At 35.3% G+C, this 17,916-nt stretch overlaps 1 protein-coding gene across 12 annotated transcripts in view; it reads right to left on the bottom strand.

Annotated features, from left to right (window-relative positions):
* Positions 1 to 17,916, bottom strand: part of PEX5L (peroxisomal biogenesis factor 5 like) — a 211,272-nt gene that overhangs the window by 63,695 nt on the left and 129,661 nt on the right. For 9 of the 12 annotated variants that reach the window (XM_011382959.2, XM_011382982.2, XM_011383003.2 and 6 more), the window contains 3 exons: positions 11,262 to 11,456; positions 7,550 to 7,673; positions 6,547 to 6,643 (listed from right to left, as the gene is read on the bottom strand). In XM_011382959.2, the coding sequence (XP_011381261.1) occupies positions 6,547 to 6,643; positions 7,550 to 7,673; positions 11,262 to 11,456 (416 nt within the window). The remainder of the gene's footprint in view (positions 1 to 6,546; positions 6,644 to 7,549; positions 7,674 to 11,261; positions 11,457 to 17,916) is intronic. The other 3 variants (XM_011383009.1, XM_023525513.1, XM_023525524.1) reach the window with 1 other exon arrangement.

Raw genomic sequence — 17,916 nt, 5'->3', positions numbered from 1 at the left:
ACTTTTTTTCTTTTTTCTTTTTTTTTTATATCTAATTTCATTATAGGCAACCCTATGATATGGGAAAACACATATAAGAAATGCTTGTAAACTGCAGATATTGCTTAGTATGTAACTAGAGGGATGGTAAACAAGACTATTAACACTCACAAGTTTGAGTCGTAGCTGTTTTGGCGGCCCAATGGTTATGTCAGTCGTTCTCAAGTTTTAGTGGGCATCAGGATCACCCGGAGGTCCAGTTCCAACACAGATCACAAGGCCCCACCCCTAGGGTTTCTGATCCAGGAGATGGGCAGTAGGGACTCAGAAGCTGCATTTCTAACACATTCCTGGGTGATGCTGATCTGGCTGGTCTGGGGACCACGCTCCGAGAACTTTTGCTCTAGCTACTGATATTAGGACATGGAGGTGGGACGTTGGCATTCAGAAATATACTCTGATGTTGGCAGTCCTTCCTTTTCTGCATGATTTTGAAAAATGTTCCACAGTTATAGCCACCTACTGGAAGTGCCTTGGCTTTAAAAACAGTATTTTAATTGGTTTAAGCTAATTGGATTTTAAGGTATTAGACTCTCCAAAGAAGAAAACATTTAGTTTCTTCAACTGTTGATTATTCCAAATGATAGGTATTAGGTGATGAAAAAGAAAAAAAAAATTAATAACTCTTTAAAGAGAATATTATATTTTACTCTATTCAAAAGTATGATTATGATCAAGATCGTGATTTAAAAATGACTATTCGTGGCAGTGGTTGTCCTAGCATAACTTTGTTGGCTTACCTCAATGCCAGTCATTTATAGCTTCTCATAAATTGCCTTTATATTATTGCCAGAGATCTCCCACCAAAGCACATTTTTAAAAAACTCAGTATCTTTTCAAAAGAAATTGAAGGGGAAAAGGGATCTGCTTAATTGTAAAAAAGAAAAATATAACAACTAGCAGACCTTGAGCGACAATATAACATAGTCATTAAAAGCATAGTCTCTGGAGTCAAAATGCCTGGGGCCAAATCCTGGTTTACCATTTACCACGAACTGGTCTTCTTGGACAAATTACTTAATCTCTATAACCCTCAATAATCTCATCTTCAAAGTGTATATTCACTTATAGAATCCATATAATAATTGAGTATAATAATTCATGTAAATATACACACAAAATGCCCAGAACATAGTAAGTATTCAATAAAACTTATATTTTGTTATTATTTTTCTAGTTAGCCCTTATCAGGTATGATTTTATAAATTCATTTAAAAATATCTGTGTTTAGAGCTTTTTTGTTCAGTGGTTAATGAAGACTAGTTGAATTTTTACACTAGAACAGGTAATTTAAACACTTGCCTCATTAAGATGCTCAGATTTTTTCCCCTCAATCAGTTAACAGACATTTATCATTGAAAGTACACACAAAAAGCTTATCTTAAATGTCAAGAGCAAATTCTTAGAGCTTTGTACAGGAAGGGAGCATATGGTTCCCATCTCCATCCAATTATGAAATTCTATGTTGTAGAACATCAAGGCAGATCAGTACTAATTTTGAAAAGAGGCAGTCTATTATCAAGCATAACTAAAACGTATTTTTGAAACTAGCTTCAAAAATGATCAAGAATAAACCTTAGTCTTTTTATTTTTATTTTTTTTTTACCCTTTAACAATTAGCTGCTACTTTCAAATTTTTAAACTTGACAAGCATTGTTTCTCCTTTTGGTTAGCATCCTCTTATTTTTTTCACTTTGACAAGTATTTGTTGAGTGCCTACTATGTGCAAATTTCCTACTATGCTGAAAATGATCTTTCGGTATTCTTGCCTTTTTTTTTTTTTTTTTTTGGCTTCCTGCTATCCTTGACTTTCTACCTTCTTTGCTTACTTCCTTCTTCCATCTTTGCTTGCTTCCTTCCTCATTGGTAGCTCACTATATATGTTCAGGAAGGGAAAAGGAATGTTGATGTGGCTCCCGTATTGTCTTCCAATAAGCAAAACTGTATTTATAGTGTACTATCTTACTGTTTCTTTTAGACATAAAGGTCATGATACTTCTTATAGTCAAACTTCTCTTCTAACTTTTTCACTGCCTCACTATGACTTTATGGATAGTAGACATTTAACCACATTTGTTGAATTGAAATAGATTGAAATGGAAGCCATCAACATTCTAAGATGAGATTGAGAATAAATTTGGCAGAGGGAGCAAAAACTTGTGTATATCTTCAGATCAGATGACAATCCTAATTTATCTTACACAGTTTCTGGAACTTTATTACAAAGTGATTACGAAGCACCTGGTATTCCTAGGTGGTCTCCCATTCAAGTACTAACCAGTTCCAACTCTGCTTTGCTTCCGAGATCAGACAAGTTCGGGCACATTAAGGGTGGCATGGCCGTAGACACAAAGTGATAAATATTCTTTAAAATCACTTAACTAATATTAATCCTATAAATAGAAGTAATAATCAAGACTTGCAATGAGAAGGGAAACAGATGGTTTGTGAGTTCTCTCAGGTAGATAAACTCGATGTGGCTGATATGAGGTGGGGTGTGGTTAAGAATAAGGGCTTTAGAAGCCAATGGGTATGATTTGAATGCTAGCTCCTCTCCTCAGCTGATGTCACCTTGGGAAAATTACTTCTGCTCTCTAAGATGCATTTTGCACCTGAGAAATGGAGATACTATTGATTCCCAAGATTATTGTAAGCATTTCAAATAATATATTAGAAATGTCTCATATTATACACAAAATATGTAATAAATCACAGCTATTAACATGTATTTCCTTTTTATGTTACTTCTTTAAAATTTAGAAAACGTATCTGAACTTTTATCTTAATGTTTAGATTGTTGTGGTTTGAGATACTGTGAACTTGATGGAATTATGACTATGTGGAAGAAAGCATTTGCTGTGCCAAAGTCAGCAAAATCAGAGTTACCTGATTGCAACTAAAAGTTAGAGAGTCTGGCTGCCGCACGTTCTTGTGAAGTCCAACTTAGGTTGGTGAGAGCCTGCCTTGGACTCCTTCCAGTGTCCAGACTAGCAGAAGGTGGATTCTTTTTCTTTTGCCTCACCACTATCTCAACCCATATATGGAAAAGCTAATTTCACATTATTACCTTCTGTGTTTTTTTTTAGTTTTTCAAATGGTATCTAATTTTTCAGACTGCATGATTTCTTTAAACAATTAATGCCAGAGAATACTAATTATGCAGTTTGATTAAGTGTTAAGAAACTTTATTCTTAAATATGTAGAGAGTACATGATTTATTATTTTCTTGCCACTCTGATTAGTATATTCGAAACACTGTTTGGAAGAGACTAGACTGTTTTTCCTTTTCCCCATTTTGAAAAGATAATGAGCTAACATAAGAATTCTTCTCATTGTGAACTTTCTTTTTCTTTGTGATTCTGAAATATGATTTTTAAACAAGGCTTGCAAATAGCTCCTTACTTGTTCAGCCTATGATAATTTGTGTTGGCTTCAAAAAGAAAACATTTCTTGGATTTTCCTGTGAACCATCTAAGTGACAGTGGTGAGCTAAAATCGTTTACTTAAATAGTTCGCAAGTCAGTTTCAAGTTAATTTTTATACTACTTTTGATATTATCTCTATGTAAAGAGATCATATATTTAAGAGCAGTATGCTTCTAACAGTGAAAACATCTGTCTTTTACTACAAGTCGATTAATCAGTCTATTCTCTTCTGCTCCATTTGAGTGACTTAATATTTCAGATGATTAAATTCCAAATTCATGAAATTTTCCTAATTTAACTATAAACTGGAACTAAAATTAGGTGGTTATGAATTTTCTTAGTTTAGGCAAATTTTGATAAGTAAATAGGCAATTTTTTAAAAAAGACAAATTAAGGGATAAATTCTTTGCAAATAATCAGTAACCCTCTGAAAGGATTCTCTACAATTTATCTAGATAGAGAACTATCACAGTGCATTTTAAATTATGCTCTGGAGGACAATATCAGGAATTTCACACAAATTTTCCAAAGCACATTGTGTTTGCTTAATGGCACAGGGGTGGGTAAGTGGTAGGACAAAATGGTGGGATGAAATCAGACAACCAGCAGGAGAGTAGCAATCATTAGAATAATAAGATACATGCATTGTGGGTCTCCACGGCAACCAAGGACCCCAGCAGATCCTCTGCCTCCTCTGGCTCCATGTAGAACAGCCTACCTGTGCCAAGTCTCTCCCTGTTGCCCAAACGTTTTATTGCTACATAAAAGTGTTTCAAGGATTCCAGTTTATGAAACAGTACCAATTACTTTGGTCAAGTCCAAATTTCTAATGCACTTATCAAGAAATATTTCTCTAATAAATGTTATCAATTTGCTTTTTAAAAAGATACATTTAGAATGAACACAGAGGAGAAAAGAACATTTTCATGCTACATTTACAATTCATTAAGCCTCCCAGGGTTATTTGTTCTGGATGTTAGTTGACCTGTTTTCCAGCAGAGTTCTGGGAGCGGTAATGTCCACTCTTCTCTTGTGGAGTGTAAGATGTGTGTGGGGGTGCTATTAATGGCCTAGAAAGGTTTCTGAAGGCCTTCCATTTCCTTTATCTCTCCTTCTTCTCCCTGCCACTTACTGGTTGTGGGTACATAGACAATTTTCTTAACCTCACTGTGCTTCACTAGTTTCCCTATGTATAAAATGGGATTAATGACCTAATTTAACGCATAGAGCATTCAATAATATTTGCTATTATCATAATTATCCCTTTATTTCACCTCAGACAATATATCTCCCCTGTTAGTTTCGATATCTTATCTAGCAAACTTCATTCCACATATTTTCAGCTAGATTGTAGAGTGCATAAATATTGACACATTTCTTAAGAGATCTTTGTAGTTTTAGATCCCCGCTGTACTCTTGTACAGTATTTGAGTGAATGAAAAGATTGAGGCTAACTTTGGCCTTCTTGGCACATTTTTTTTAAATATTTTTAATTTTTCGATTATAGTCAGCATACAATATCACATTAGTTCCAGGTGTGCAACATAGTGATTCTTCATTTATATAACTTATGAAGTGAACTGGGCACATTCTTAACCATGGGGATAACCAATTATAGACAAGCTGGTTACACTGGAGTGGAGTCAAGTAGTGGACACACAGGACTGGTTCACGCTCTCCTTCCACCAGTGGTTAGCTGGGTTCCCAGAAAAAGAATTTTGACTTCATTGAGACCCTTTAAAAATATTTAAAGTGAGGCTAATAATAATTCACAGGATTATTGTAGTATTAGCTATAATGAAAAGCACATAGTTAAGTCTCTAATACTTAGTGGGTACTAAGAAATGGTAACTCCTACTATTATCACTATTGCTAATACTATAATTATTTGTTCCTTAGCATGAAATTTCTTTTCATATGACAGTCAAGATCCTGATGTGTAAATACCTTGTATCACAAAATATAGTTGTGAATGAACATTCAAGATGTAATTTTCTCTTCTTTGTGTTGTTATATCAATAGTGCTACTAATGGAGTCGTACAGAATTTATGTTGCAAAATGATGGAACAATAAATGGTAGAACAAGGAAAAAGTGCTAAGCACACAGTGAATTCATTAACACATTTCTAGCCAAATTATATATATATATATATATATATACATATATATATTATCATCAGTTCTTTTGAACACCGAGACAGATTGAGTAAGGAGGAACATTAACTGTTGGTAGGATTGCATATTGGTTCAGTCACTATGGAAAACTGTGGAGGTTCTTCAAAAAACCTAAAAATAGAATGACCTTATGACTCAGCATTTCTATTTCTGGGCATTTACCTGAAGAAATTCAAAACACTAATTCAAAAAGATATATGCACTCCTATGTTCACTGCAACATTATTTACAACAGCCAAGATGTGAAAATGACCTAAGTTGTTTTTACTACCTAATCGCTAGACGAATAGATGAAGAAGGTATGGTACATATATACAATGGAATGTTACTCAGTCATAAAAAAGAATGAAATCTTGCTATTTGTGACAACATGAATGGACTTGGAATGTATTATGCTAAGTGAAATAAGTCAGACAGAGTAAGACAAATGCCATATGATCTCACTTATATGTGGAATCTAAAGAACAAACAAAACAAATAAAATAGAAACAGACTCATAGATACAGAGAATAAACTGACGGTTGCCAGATGGGAGGGGGATTAGATGCTGGGTCAAAAGGTGAAGGGATTAAGAAGTACGAATTGGTAGTTATAAAATAGTCATAGAGATGTTAAATACAGCGTAGGGAATATAGTCAATATTATAATAACTATGTATAGTGCCAGGTGGGTACTAGGCTAATTGGGGGTAGGGATCACTTTGTAAATTATATAAATGTATAACCACTATGCCGTACACTTGAAATTAATACAAAATAATATTGAATGTCAACTGTAATTGGGAAAAAAGCACATGAAATATAAAATAGAATACTTCAAACTTTTTGGTGAAAATTTAAATAAAAATTTGCAGATATAAATTATCAATTAGAAAAGATGAGTTCATCGAAGAACTGGATTTCTTACCTGTGTTGGAGGCACTAATTCCAACTCTGAAGCTGACTCGGAGTTTAGGGCGCTTTTCCCACCACTCAGTTCTGGCTGAGATCTGTGCTCTGAGGACCTGCAAGAGATGAAGGAAGGAAACTAATATACATCAAGAAACAAATTCATCCAGAAACCCAGCCAAGAAACATAATTCATTTGGATCATGGAGAGACAAGATAACAAAGCTCTCACCAGAATTTTGATAAAAAGATAACTTTTATATGTTTTTATTATAATGATCATGTTTGGAATTTAAGTGGCTGAAATGCGCTAGGTGTTATTTTCTCTGAATGATTTAGAATTCGGTTCAATTATGTGCAAAAAGTAAATAAATGCAATACCATTTTTGTTACAGAAAATTCTGCTTTATTAAAATGTATTATTTTGGGGCAGAAGATCTTCTCACAAAGTGTCTCAGGTATGATTTGATCTTTATACAGAATATAAAATCTCATAAATACAGATGTAAGGGGGCAATAGGAGAATAAAACATGTTCTTTAGGAAGCTTTAAAGACATGGTAAAATTCAGGGGGCCAACTTTTCTAGTGAGCATACATAGATTACCCTTAAATAGTGCATTATCTGACAGTGATGATTAAGAAAGGCAGAAAAATTTACTTGCATAACCAGAAACATTTACTTTAACTATCATTCATTAATATATTGAATACACAATACATAAACGCATGTGTATACCTACTTTGATCAGCTTAATTACACATTCAGAAAATTATCAACAAACATTAAGTATTGAATTATGAATCTACCAGAATCCTTACTGGCTGGGTTTTTTTTTTTTTTGACAATTTAGATGAAATAATTCAGTTTTAGAAGCAACAATAATTAACATTGATACATAGGGAGTTATACAGTATACCAAGTATCTGGATTGACTTAACTCACTGGCTAGTTCAGTACATGAGAGAAAAACCCATACAATTAACACAGATATGGCTATATTCTCATATTAAAATATCTTACCATAAGAGTTCTTTCGATCCAGTTCTAGATGAACATGATTTTCTCTCTGCCATTGGATGACACTTGCTATTTCGATCTCCATGAAACTTAACATCATCCCATTTTTCCAGTTGTGTTTGAATATCTAGTAAGGAGACAGGAAGGGGGCAAGGGAGACAGGGAGAATATGAGGTGCAAGAGAGAATTAGAGAGATTGATTAAGATTGAGAAGTGTTATAAAAGTAAATATTGCTCAACCAATGTTTTCAAACCCCAAGACCAATTTTTTAAGGTCACATGAAAGTTAAAACATGTGCAGCTAAATAAAAATGAGACCTATTAAGAGAAATTAGATTGCTTTTACAGTTAAACTATCAAGTTATTTTACCTGAATTTATTTCAAGAGCTATGTGCATTCTAAATTCTGTATGAGTCCATGGAATCCCACTGGAATGAGCATGTAGAGTACAACCCTATTGGCCTCAAGCTACGGCAGTGGCATGTTTCTAGAAAGAAATTCTGTTTAAAGAGATAAGCCTTGCTATAAAAAGTGAGAAGAAACTAGAGCACATTTCACAGTTTTTATATAGAGTGCTTAATTCCTCACCAAAGGAGGGAATTGATAATGGGCATAGAGATTGAAAGGAGGCAATAAAAAAGCTAAGAGAATGCTAGAACAATTTTCTCCCCGTGGCTTAATTTTTACAGATAAAGAACATGGCTGCGTTCTCTCTTGTTAACAAGTGTGTGATTGTAAATAAACCATTTAAACAATCTCGGAGTCCAGTTTTTTTTCATTTATAAAAAATAGGTTTGCAATCTGAGTCCTTCAAAGTTCTTTAAATTAAATATTTCTATGACCTCTTACATAGGACATTTTCTCAAAAGCAGAGACATTAACATTTCATTTACATGTATATTGTGTTTTATTTTAATGTATTTAATAATATATCCTTATACAAATCTATAAACTTCATTCATTCATTCATGCAATTGAATAAACCTAGAACACGTTGATGATGAGGAAGTACTGAAGATAGTTATAAAGTTTTCCTCCAAAGAGACAGACCTCAAAGAGAAATAGGGCAGGGAAGAGGGGATCCTGTATATGCAAGTGGTTTGAAATATGTATGGGTTCTCTTCCCTTTCTTTATCCTTGGATGACCTCATCTACACCCATGACTGCGATATTCATTCATAGGCTTCAGACTTTCAAATCTCCGTTTTCTGCTCAGCAATTTTTCCCGTGTTCTATCTAGATCATTTAACAGTCTACTGGACATCTCCACAGAGAAGTCCCACAGTTTTCTCAAATATAATAGGTTCAAAACTGAACTCAAGAGTTTCTACTTTGACTTCCTCTTTCCCTCCTTCCTCATCACAGAGTTTGGCACATTCTATATGTCTTCCTTATTGGTATACACACATGTACTCAGGCCACAAATCCTGTTTTAATTTTTTCTGAATTTGTCTCCTTATCATTATCTCCACTGTCACTATTTTAGATGTCTGTACTGGTCTCTCTGCCTCCATATCTTTCTCTATATATCCACCAGAAAGAATTTTTCTAAAATAGAGTCTGTTGATGTCACTTTTATGTGTATAACCCTTCAACCCTGCCTTCTTCCAAAACTTAAGAGTGTGGCATCCCCAAACTCCAATTATCTGACCCCTAGTGACTCTCCGACTTATTTCTCACTACTTGAATATTATTGCAATACTTGCATTTGCTTGAAAAGACATCGTTTCGTGTTTGTCTATTTGTGTGTGATCCTTTTCTCTTCTGCATCAGAAATGCCCTGCCCCTTCCTTCCCATGTTTCTCTGATCCATATTTTTCAGTTGTCAAATTCCTACTCATCCCATAAGACTGGGCTCACATAGCACCTCCTATAAGACACCATCTACAACCCCCTGGATGGGCCAGGGGCTCTGTGAAGGTGCTCTTGTAGTAACTCACCTGGCTTCCCTTTATTCAGCACATACAGTACAGTAGTCCCTCCTTATTTGAAAGAGCCCCTGTGGATGCCTCATACTGTGTGTAGTATTGAACCCTATATATATTATTATTTCCCGTATACATACACACTTATAATAGTGTTTAATTTAAAAATTAGGCAATTTCATGGATAGAAGATTTTTTCTTATCACAGGTTTTAGCAATCTCAGCATAGGATTTTTTTCTTTTTTCTTTCCTTAAGTTTAGAACTTTCAACTTTTCACTTACATGAACTTTATGGATTTTTTTTGGGGGGCATATCTAAATTGCAGCATCACTATTCTTGTGCTTTGGGGCCATTCTTAAGTAAAATAAAGGTTACTTGAACACAAGCACTGTGATACTGCAACAGTCAATCTGACAGCTGAGACAACTACTAAGTGACTAATAGGTGGGAAGCATATACAGTGTGGAGACACTGGACAAGGGATGATTCACATCCTGAGAGGAATGGAGCAGGACAGCTTGAGATTTCATCATGCTACTCAGAACAGAACAGCATTTAAAACTTATAAATTGTTTATTTCTGGAATTTTCCATTTAATATTTTCAGACCGTAGTTGACCACAGGTAACTGAAATCTTGGAAAGCGAAACTGCAGATACGGGAGGCTACAGTAGTGCATATTTTATTATAATCACTTAATCATTTTTCTATCTACCCACTGGATTGCAAACTTACTAAGAGAGAGTATGTAACTTAAGTAAGACAGATAGCCGATATTACTTATCTTTGTATTCCTAGCACATGGTATAGAACGCACTTAGGTATTCGGAGAAATGTTTATAGAACAAATCAATACATTAATTCATGATCATCTAACATATGCATATTACAGGCTAAGCAATTTCAAATCTATATCCCTTTCAATCTTCACAACCTTATGAATGAGGTAATAATATGCTAATTTTATGTATAAATATACACACATACATATACGCATACACACTAGACAGTCACAGCCTGGATGATACATGTTCCCTCTGCTTTCTAAAATATCTCTACCTTTATTTGTCCTGAAAAAGGAGAGCTTAATTTGACTGGTTCCATAAGCTGAGATTAAGCTTTTCTTTCTCACGAAGATATAAAGTGGATAAAAATAAGGGCTTTGAAGTTAATTAGAGCTAGCCTCAAATTCCAGCACTTCCTCGCACTGAGATCTTGGGCAAACCATTTAAATTGAAAACCTGGTTCCTCACATATTTCAAAGAGTTGTGGGGAATTTATGGGCCAATATATGTAAATAATGTAGCACAGTCCTAGACATAGTAATCTATCAATGAATGGTAGCTGATATTATTGTATGGGACGTATCTCCATGCATCTTACTTATTCCTGTTCTGGTTGTTCCTGAGCCTTGTGTTAGAGTTGTTTGTGTGCTCTCTCTCTCCCTCCCTCTCTTTCTCTCTCCCCCTCTACACCAAATGCTCCTAGAGAGCAAGATTTATGTCTAATTTTTACTTGTAATTCCAGTGCCTAATATGGTGCCTGCCATCTATCAAGAACACATGACCTGTGGGGTAAATAAATAAATGAACAAATCCACATTAGTTATGCAAAGCTGAGCTCCACAACTGCCATTTAATCCAAACACAAAAGAAGTGTGTCCTGCCTAGTTTCCCACATGGAATTGATATTTTCTACTCCTTTGCCCATGGTTTTAATGTCATTTGTGGAACCTCCTTGTTATATCTAGGCAAGGGTGAGCAGCAGCGGACACTAGCTATTGCCTCACCTAAATCTAAGGATGATGTCTCCGGGCCTCGGAGTGTCTGGCCCCTTTGCTCAGCATCCGCACCGATGAGGTCAGATCCATCAGCCTTTTTCTTGAGTGATGAAGTTTTTGATGAGGCCTCCAACTTTTTGGCTTTGGTTTGGGTTTGAGAGACGGGTTCACTCAGGTCAAGGAGATCTAAGCCTGTAGTCAATACTATGAGAGATGAAAGAGGTTAAGATAAGCCCACTCAGTGCTCTGTAATTGTTTTTTTTTTAAAAATAGGTTTCAGTTGGGTACAGAAGGATTTTGTGTTTGTGGTGTAGGTTAGAAGCACCAAATTAAGTTAGCTCACCATTGATTTACAAAGACTGTTTGTATTTAGAGGGTGTGGTTTGCTGCATGTTCTCCTTTATTTGCATGGTACAAATCCACAAAGCAGGACTTGGACTCACTCACTAGTGATGAAGTTTTGAATGAAATTAAAATGAAAAAATTGAATCTGAGTTCAGGTACTATTTACTTTATTGCTTTGCTTTATTTATAGAGAGGTTATTTTAGAGTGCAGTTTTTCCAAAGAGTCAATCTATCATTTTCAGAGATATGCTTGCGAAACAGTTATGAGGATAATTTGGTAAAGTTTCTGAATGTCTTTGTGTTTTAATTTTGAACGACTAAAGTAAACAGAGTATAAAGGAATGTTGTTAATTATCTTTTATTTAATTAAGCAGTTCAATCAGAATGGCTTGCTGTTTGGGCTCAACTAGAGAGGTGTTTTATAATCCATAGTTGATGAATAGGTACACATGCTAATGCCTTTTCTGTTTATTATGCAAATTTAAATTTCAATATAACAAACCATAAAACGGTTAGACTTTTACTTCCTAGCAGGTTGATTACACTGTATTATACTGTAATGAAAGCAGATAGAATAATCTGTTCAAATGCAAACGAGGCAAATGAGAATTAAAAAGGCAAGCTTTGAAACTCTCCATTCTTCTTTCTCTTACAATGCAAGTAACCAGTGTTTGGCTAGCTCTTTGTGAGAAAGAAATGGAAATTTCCAATTAGTGAAGGTCCTTCCAGCCCTATCTCTCTGCCAGCTTCAGCAGCTGAGAGGATGGCTTCTGAACTGGCCCGGTGGCTTCCTGGACTAGGATCTCTTCACCCAGCTAGCTTAGGAAAGCCACCAGAGTGACAGAGAATTTCCTCTGTTAATTAACCCTTCCAGGCACTGTCTACATGACTACATCACTCCTCCTATTTGATCTCCCAGCTTTTTCTCTTGGTAAGGATTTTTGTTGATATTTCAACTCTCTTCCATCTGCTTCCGTCTTGCACTCAAGGCAGGGTTGGGGCTCAACTGAACTCACAATCAGGATTTTTTTTAGTACTGCACCGTCAGTCCTCCTGAGCTAAGCAGTCCTGTGGGATCCTTAGGATAGTGTGTCAAGCTTTAATCTCAATGATCCTGTTTTCTGATTTTAATTGCAAAGCACAATGGTTGGATGTAGATGGTGAAGTGGAAAGACTTGGTTCTACCACTGCTTAGCTGTGCGACTTGAAGTAAGTTTCTTGACTTCTCTAAGTTTCAGTTTCCTTATCTGAAAAATGTGGAATTAATAGTCAGTCTTTTAGGTATGATACAAGGTATGTGGAATTAATAGTCAGTCTTTTAGGTATGATACTAATTTGCAAATCAGATGTGTAAAATGCCAGGAATCAAATAGTTACTCAACGACTGTTATTTCCATTCTTTGGTGGCCAATGCATGATGCTTTTCTTTTCCTTTTTGTTGATTTATTTTCTCTACTTCTTTCTATTTCAGCCAAGAATCATATCCATACACTGACAGAAAGAGGAAAAATCACCGGTAATAAAACGGAGGATGATACAAAGATATTGGTTTTATAGAGGATGTTATAAAGTAAATTTATCATAAAATGGCCCGAAAGTGTCAGTTTATCTCATCTGAGTCTTCCTGAGAAGATGGGAGCCACTTTCCAATGCTAAGATGCTCTGAGATATAAAGAGTGCTCTGTGGCTAGCAAGTAGTTGAATGAGTCGGGGGGAAGAAGTGGCTTTCAGAGCAAAGCCACCTGGCTTGATGCCTACAGTTTAAGCATGTCACGCAGCCAAGATAGGCGAGGATGCCACACATTTCATATCTGAATATTTAAACAGAAATTTCCAGGCTACTGTTACGTTGGCAGGGATTCCAGGCCCACTATGATTTCTTTATAATAGAAGGAAGTGGATAACAGTCTCTGAATGCCATATATGTCTTTTTACTAATTGTACAAACAATTAGGAATTAGTCATTTGCTCCTACACTTCTTTTAGAAGCAAATTATACAGGACTTGTTTACTTGTATATAGGAAGTACATTTGTAACAAATAATAACTAGTGAGTATTAATTTAATTCTATATCTGCTTCTCACCATTCAGAATAAATAAATTACTAAAAGAGTGAATCGAGAATTCACACTTGGCTCAGAAACGTTCCTTCCCCCTCCAAACTGTCCTCAGCGCTTCCTGTTTGTTTTGAGCTCTCTTTTCCTTTGTTCTTTTCCCAGCAAATGCAAAACAAATGCTTGGCATACACAAAGGGCCTTATTTGTTACCCAGTTGATGGGGGTGGCTTGAGGGTTATATGGAAAGCTTTGAAGCTGAGAGAATCCCCAGGGAACACAATTTCAAAAGCATAGAAGGATGGATGGAGGCTTTCACTTTTTGGAAGAAGACAAATTAGATTTTAGTGTATGTGTGTGTGTGTGTGTGTACTTAAGACTTAAAAATAAAGGGTCTCACTATTCCACATGGGCTTCGAAGATAGCATACCTTGGCTCGGAAGCGGGTATCTGCTCTGTGAATTTTCTTAACCCTATTTAAAAGATTCTCTTAGGCACATGAAGGTTTGGATTCCAGAATCTGTGTGTTTAAATTAAGGTAACACCTATTATAGTGGTTGTGAAAATATGTATGTGAAAATGTGTGTGAGGTGTGTGTGTGTGTGTGTGCGTGTGTGTGTGGTGTGTGTATGTGGAGAGAGAGAGAGAGAGAGAGAGAGAGAGAGATTTGAAGATGCTATGCTGTTGTTGGCTTTGGAGGTGGAAGAAGGGACCACAAGCCAAAGAATTCCAGGTACCCTGCAGAAGCTAAAAATAAACAAGGAAATGAATTCTCTTCCAGAGCCTCCAGGAGGAATGCAGCCCTGCCTACACTTTGATGTTAAGACTGCTGAATTTCAGATTTGTAAGATAATAAATTTGTGTTGTCTTAAGCCACTAAATGTGTGGTAGTTTGTTACAACAGCAATAGGAAACTAATATAGCTGGTAAGACCTTGTCCACACCAGGATTCAAACATAGGTTCTGTCATTCCCAGGCCCAGGTTCTTCCCTATTCCTCTTTATACCTTTCTTTGGACTTGAAGGCCATGTGTTGACTCTATTGATGAGGCTTTCATTATTTTTTATTTAGCTCCCAGTTATTTGGCAGGTTGGGTAGTTTGAGACATAATTTAAATAGTGGGCAATTTCAGAAACTTTCTGGGGGGTAGGGTGGGGTTGAGAATAACTTAATTTCATCAGATGGAATTTCCTGAAGATAGAAGATGGAATATATTATGTAAGTATTTGTTTCCATCTATCTCAAGGAGACCTGATTGATGATCACAACCTATTGAACTGGAAGGCTCCCACAGGGAATTGAAGATGTTTATGAATACTAGATTACTTGGGCCCTGGGAGGTGAGGCTGTTTAAAACAGTTAGAATAAAATAGCACCTACTAGGAAGCCCTGATTTGATACTTCTATGGTAAGCACAATGCCATTCACACCACTACAGTATAACAAGACTCAGATTTTTAGAAAATTTCTCTAAAGGAATAAATCTACACAAAGCATTTAGAGAGGTCAGATCATGGCACAGCCTTGACTGTTGCAGTCACAGAATGTGTCACAAAGGGCTGATGGGATCTCTGTTCTGTTTTGTAAGCTACCCTGGCATCCCAGAAAAGATAATATTCTTTAATATAATGGCTATAAAACAAAGAAGTTTTAGGAAGAATTTTGCCATGATGAGAAATAGACTTAAATTAGACTTAAATAATTCAACCAACTTTTGCCTTTTGTTGGAATATGTAATTAAAGCTACTTCTCGAATTCCTAAATTGTCTCTAGAGGAATGCCATTTGGTTCATGGCTACTTGGGCTTCATAAATATGTATTTTGCAAATATTACACTTATTTTGCAGTTAAGATATTGAATTAGGTTCAAGGACCCCTGCTTTTCTTGCTCTTTAGAAGAGAATCTTTCTTGTACTTTGATATATATTAGATTTTTTAGATTACAGACAATTTATTGTTGCAAATTTTTAGTAATTATTTGTCTTATAATATAATAGCTATCTTAAAATATCTATTGTCTAGTTACTTTCAGAGCATTTGATATATGCATCTATGTGTAATATATATTTGCCATTTTAAAATCAAGGATATTAGCAGTGATCTTGGCCTACCTACCATCTATGAATATAGTTTGAGAAGATCAAGGAATTATCTATCTATCTAGATTACAGATGAATTAAAAATAATTTAGGATGTCAATGGCAAAAAAAGGGAAAACATCCTTATTTGATTAGCTTGAAGTTATCACTGAATGATCAAAAATTAATGCTAGTGTAGAAACAAAGTCAAAAAAATAATTGAAATACTTAAGACAAAAATTATAATTTAGAACTTTTATGAGGCAGATGATTGATATGTTTTTTAAGGGTAGTAGAGAAAAAAACTCATCATTTGACTTACTTTGGAAGGGATAAATATTTCCTATATTGTTCACTTTGTGGTAATATATATATAAGAACTACATTCCTTAAACATTTAAGTAAATGTCAAGATGGTGGCACACTGGCTTTATTTTTTCATTGGAAGAAAATGCCAAGTATAAATTCCTTTCATCTTAATATAAAGTTGTTCAAATTTATGCTTGATTGACTTGGTACAAACTCGAAGCAGAATTTCTCCATATTTTACTCCAAGATTGTTTAATATCCATTCTTTAACTGTAAAGATGCACATAATGCCTGGAATGTCATAGATAATACTCAATGACTGTCTTCATTTCTTAATGTAATTTCATTCTATTCCATAAAATGACAATGTTCCACTTAAAAATTACGATTTTTTATTAGACATTTGGACAGAAAATGATAACTCAATTTTCTGCCCAGAAATCTTAATTATAAAATTATTGGACCGAATTAGAATTCTTTCCAAGGTGTTTGAATGCTAAAACTTTTCCTGTTTAAAGATATGTCATGATGTAAATTATGTTGCAAATTGAGATATAAATTGTGGGTTTTATAATAATTTTTAAAAAGAACTACATATTTTAGGGATTAAAAATATAGTGTTTCTGCCTTGAGATATGCTTTCAAGATTAAAAAACATACTATCAAATGAGAATCTTCCTTCAGGATAAAAATCTGTGTGACCCAGATGCCCTGAATGCTGAGGCTGAGAAAAGAAAAATGCACAGCCTCAAAATACCATTTTTTTCTGACTCTCTACTTTGGAGGATGTTATGGATTGTGTCCTCTCCAAACTCATATGTTGAAGTCTTAACTCTCAGTACCTCAGAATGTAACTTCATTTGGAAATAGGGTCATCGAAGATACAATCAGTTAAGATGAGTAGGCCCTTGCTCCAATATGACTGATGACCTTATGAAAAGCGGAAATTTGGATACAGAGACAGACACACACACAGGAAGAATGTCATGTGAAGATTGAATTTTGCTGCCACAAGCCAAAGAACTACCAGAAACAAAGAGAGAGGCCTAGAATAAATTCTTCTCAAGCATCTTCAGAGGGAGAATGGCCCTGCTGACACCTTGATTTTGGACTTTTAGCTTCCAAAATTGTGAGACAATAAATTTCTGTTGTTTAATCCACTCCGTTTGTGGTATTTTGCCATAGTATTTCTAGGAAACTGATACAGAGGTAATAATGTAGGTATTGGGATCGCAAGAAATTACATATTTTTTTCCTCCAATATGTCACAGTTCTTTCTGCTTTCTTCTGGCATGTAGTTCTCCAGTTTTCATCTTAGAAAAGCCAAGGTGAAAGTAGCTTTTGAGTCAAATATTAACGTTACCCTCTCTGGTGGGCCTTCCCAAGTGACTCGGTTTTAGCATCATTTAGAACTGGGAAGTTCAGAGGGTACTGGAATCAAGATCTGATAATTCTATGCTTTATAGCTTTTCCTAGAACAGTGGGAACTTCTCAAGGCATCCAGTTCTCACGGATTTTTTTCTGCAATTAAAAGCACAAGGCTCCCCTGTATTCTTCTGTGGGTAGCTCTCCAGTTTTAAAGGGGCGAGTCCCAGTTTCATAGATAAAGAGGATGAATCTGATCTAATAGTATCTAAATTTGCTTAATTCTCTGACTAAAATGTAACAAGAACAATTTTATTTGTTTGATTACTCAAAGTGATAGCCGTATTTAGAAAACGATGGCTTTGGTGTGATACAAAGTTAATGCACTTGAAAAGGGAAGTGTTGGGTATACTGTTTTTCACTTGGTTGCTAACAGTAATGGTAACACCTGTGGAGGTTTATATGGTGTTAAGCACTTACCTAGATTGTTTCATTTAATCTTCTTAAGTAAT

Source organism: Pteropus vampyrus, unplaced genomic scaffold, assembly GCF_000151845.1.
Source record: "Pteropus vampyrus isolate Shadow unplaced genomic scaffold, Pvam_2.0 Scaffold14, whole genome shotgun sequence".
Lineage (NCBI taxonomy): Eukaryota > Metazoa > Chordata > Mammalia > Chiroptera > Pteropodidae > Pteropus > Pteropus vampyrus.
This window is presented reverse-complemented; position numbering and strand designations above follow the sequence as displayed.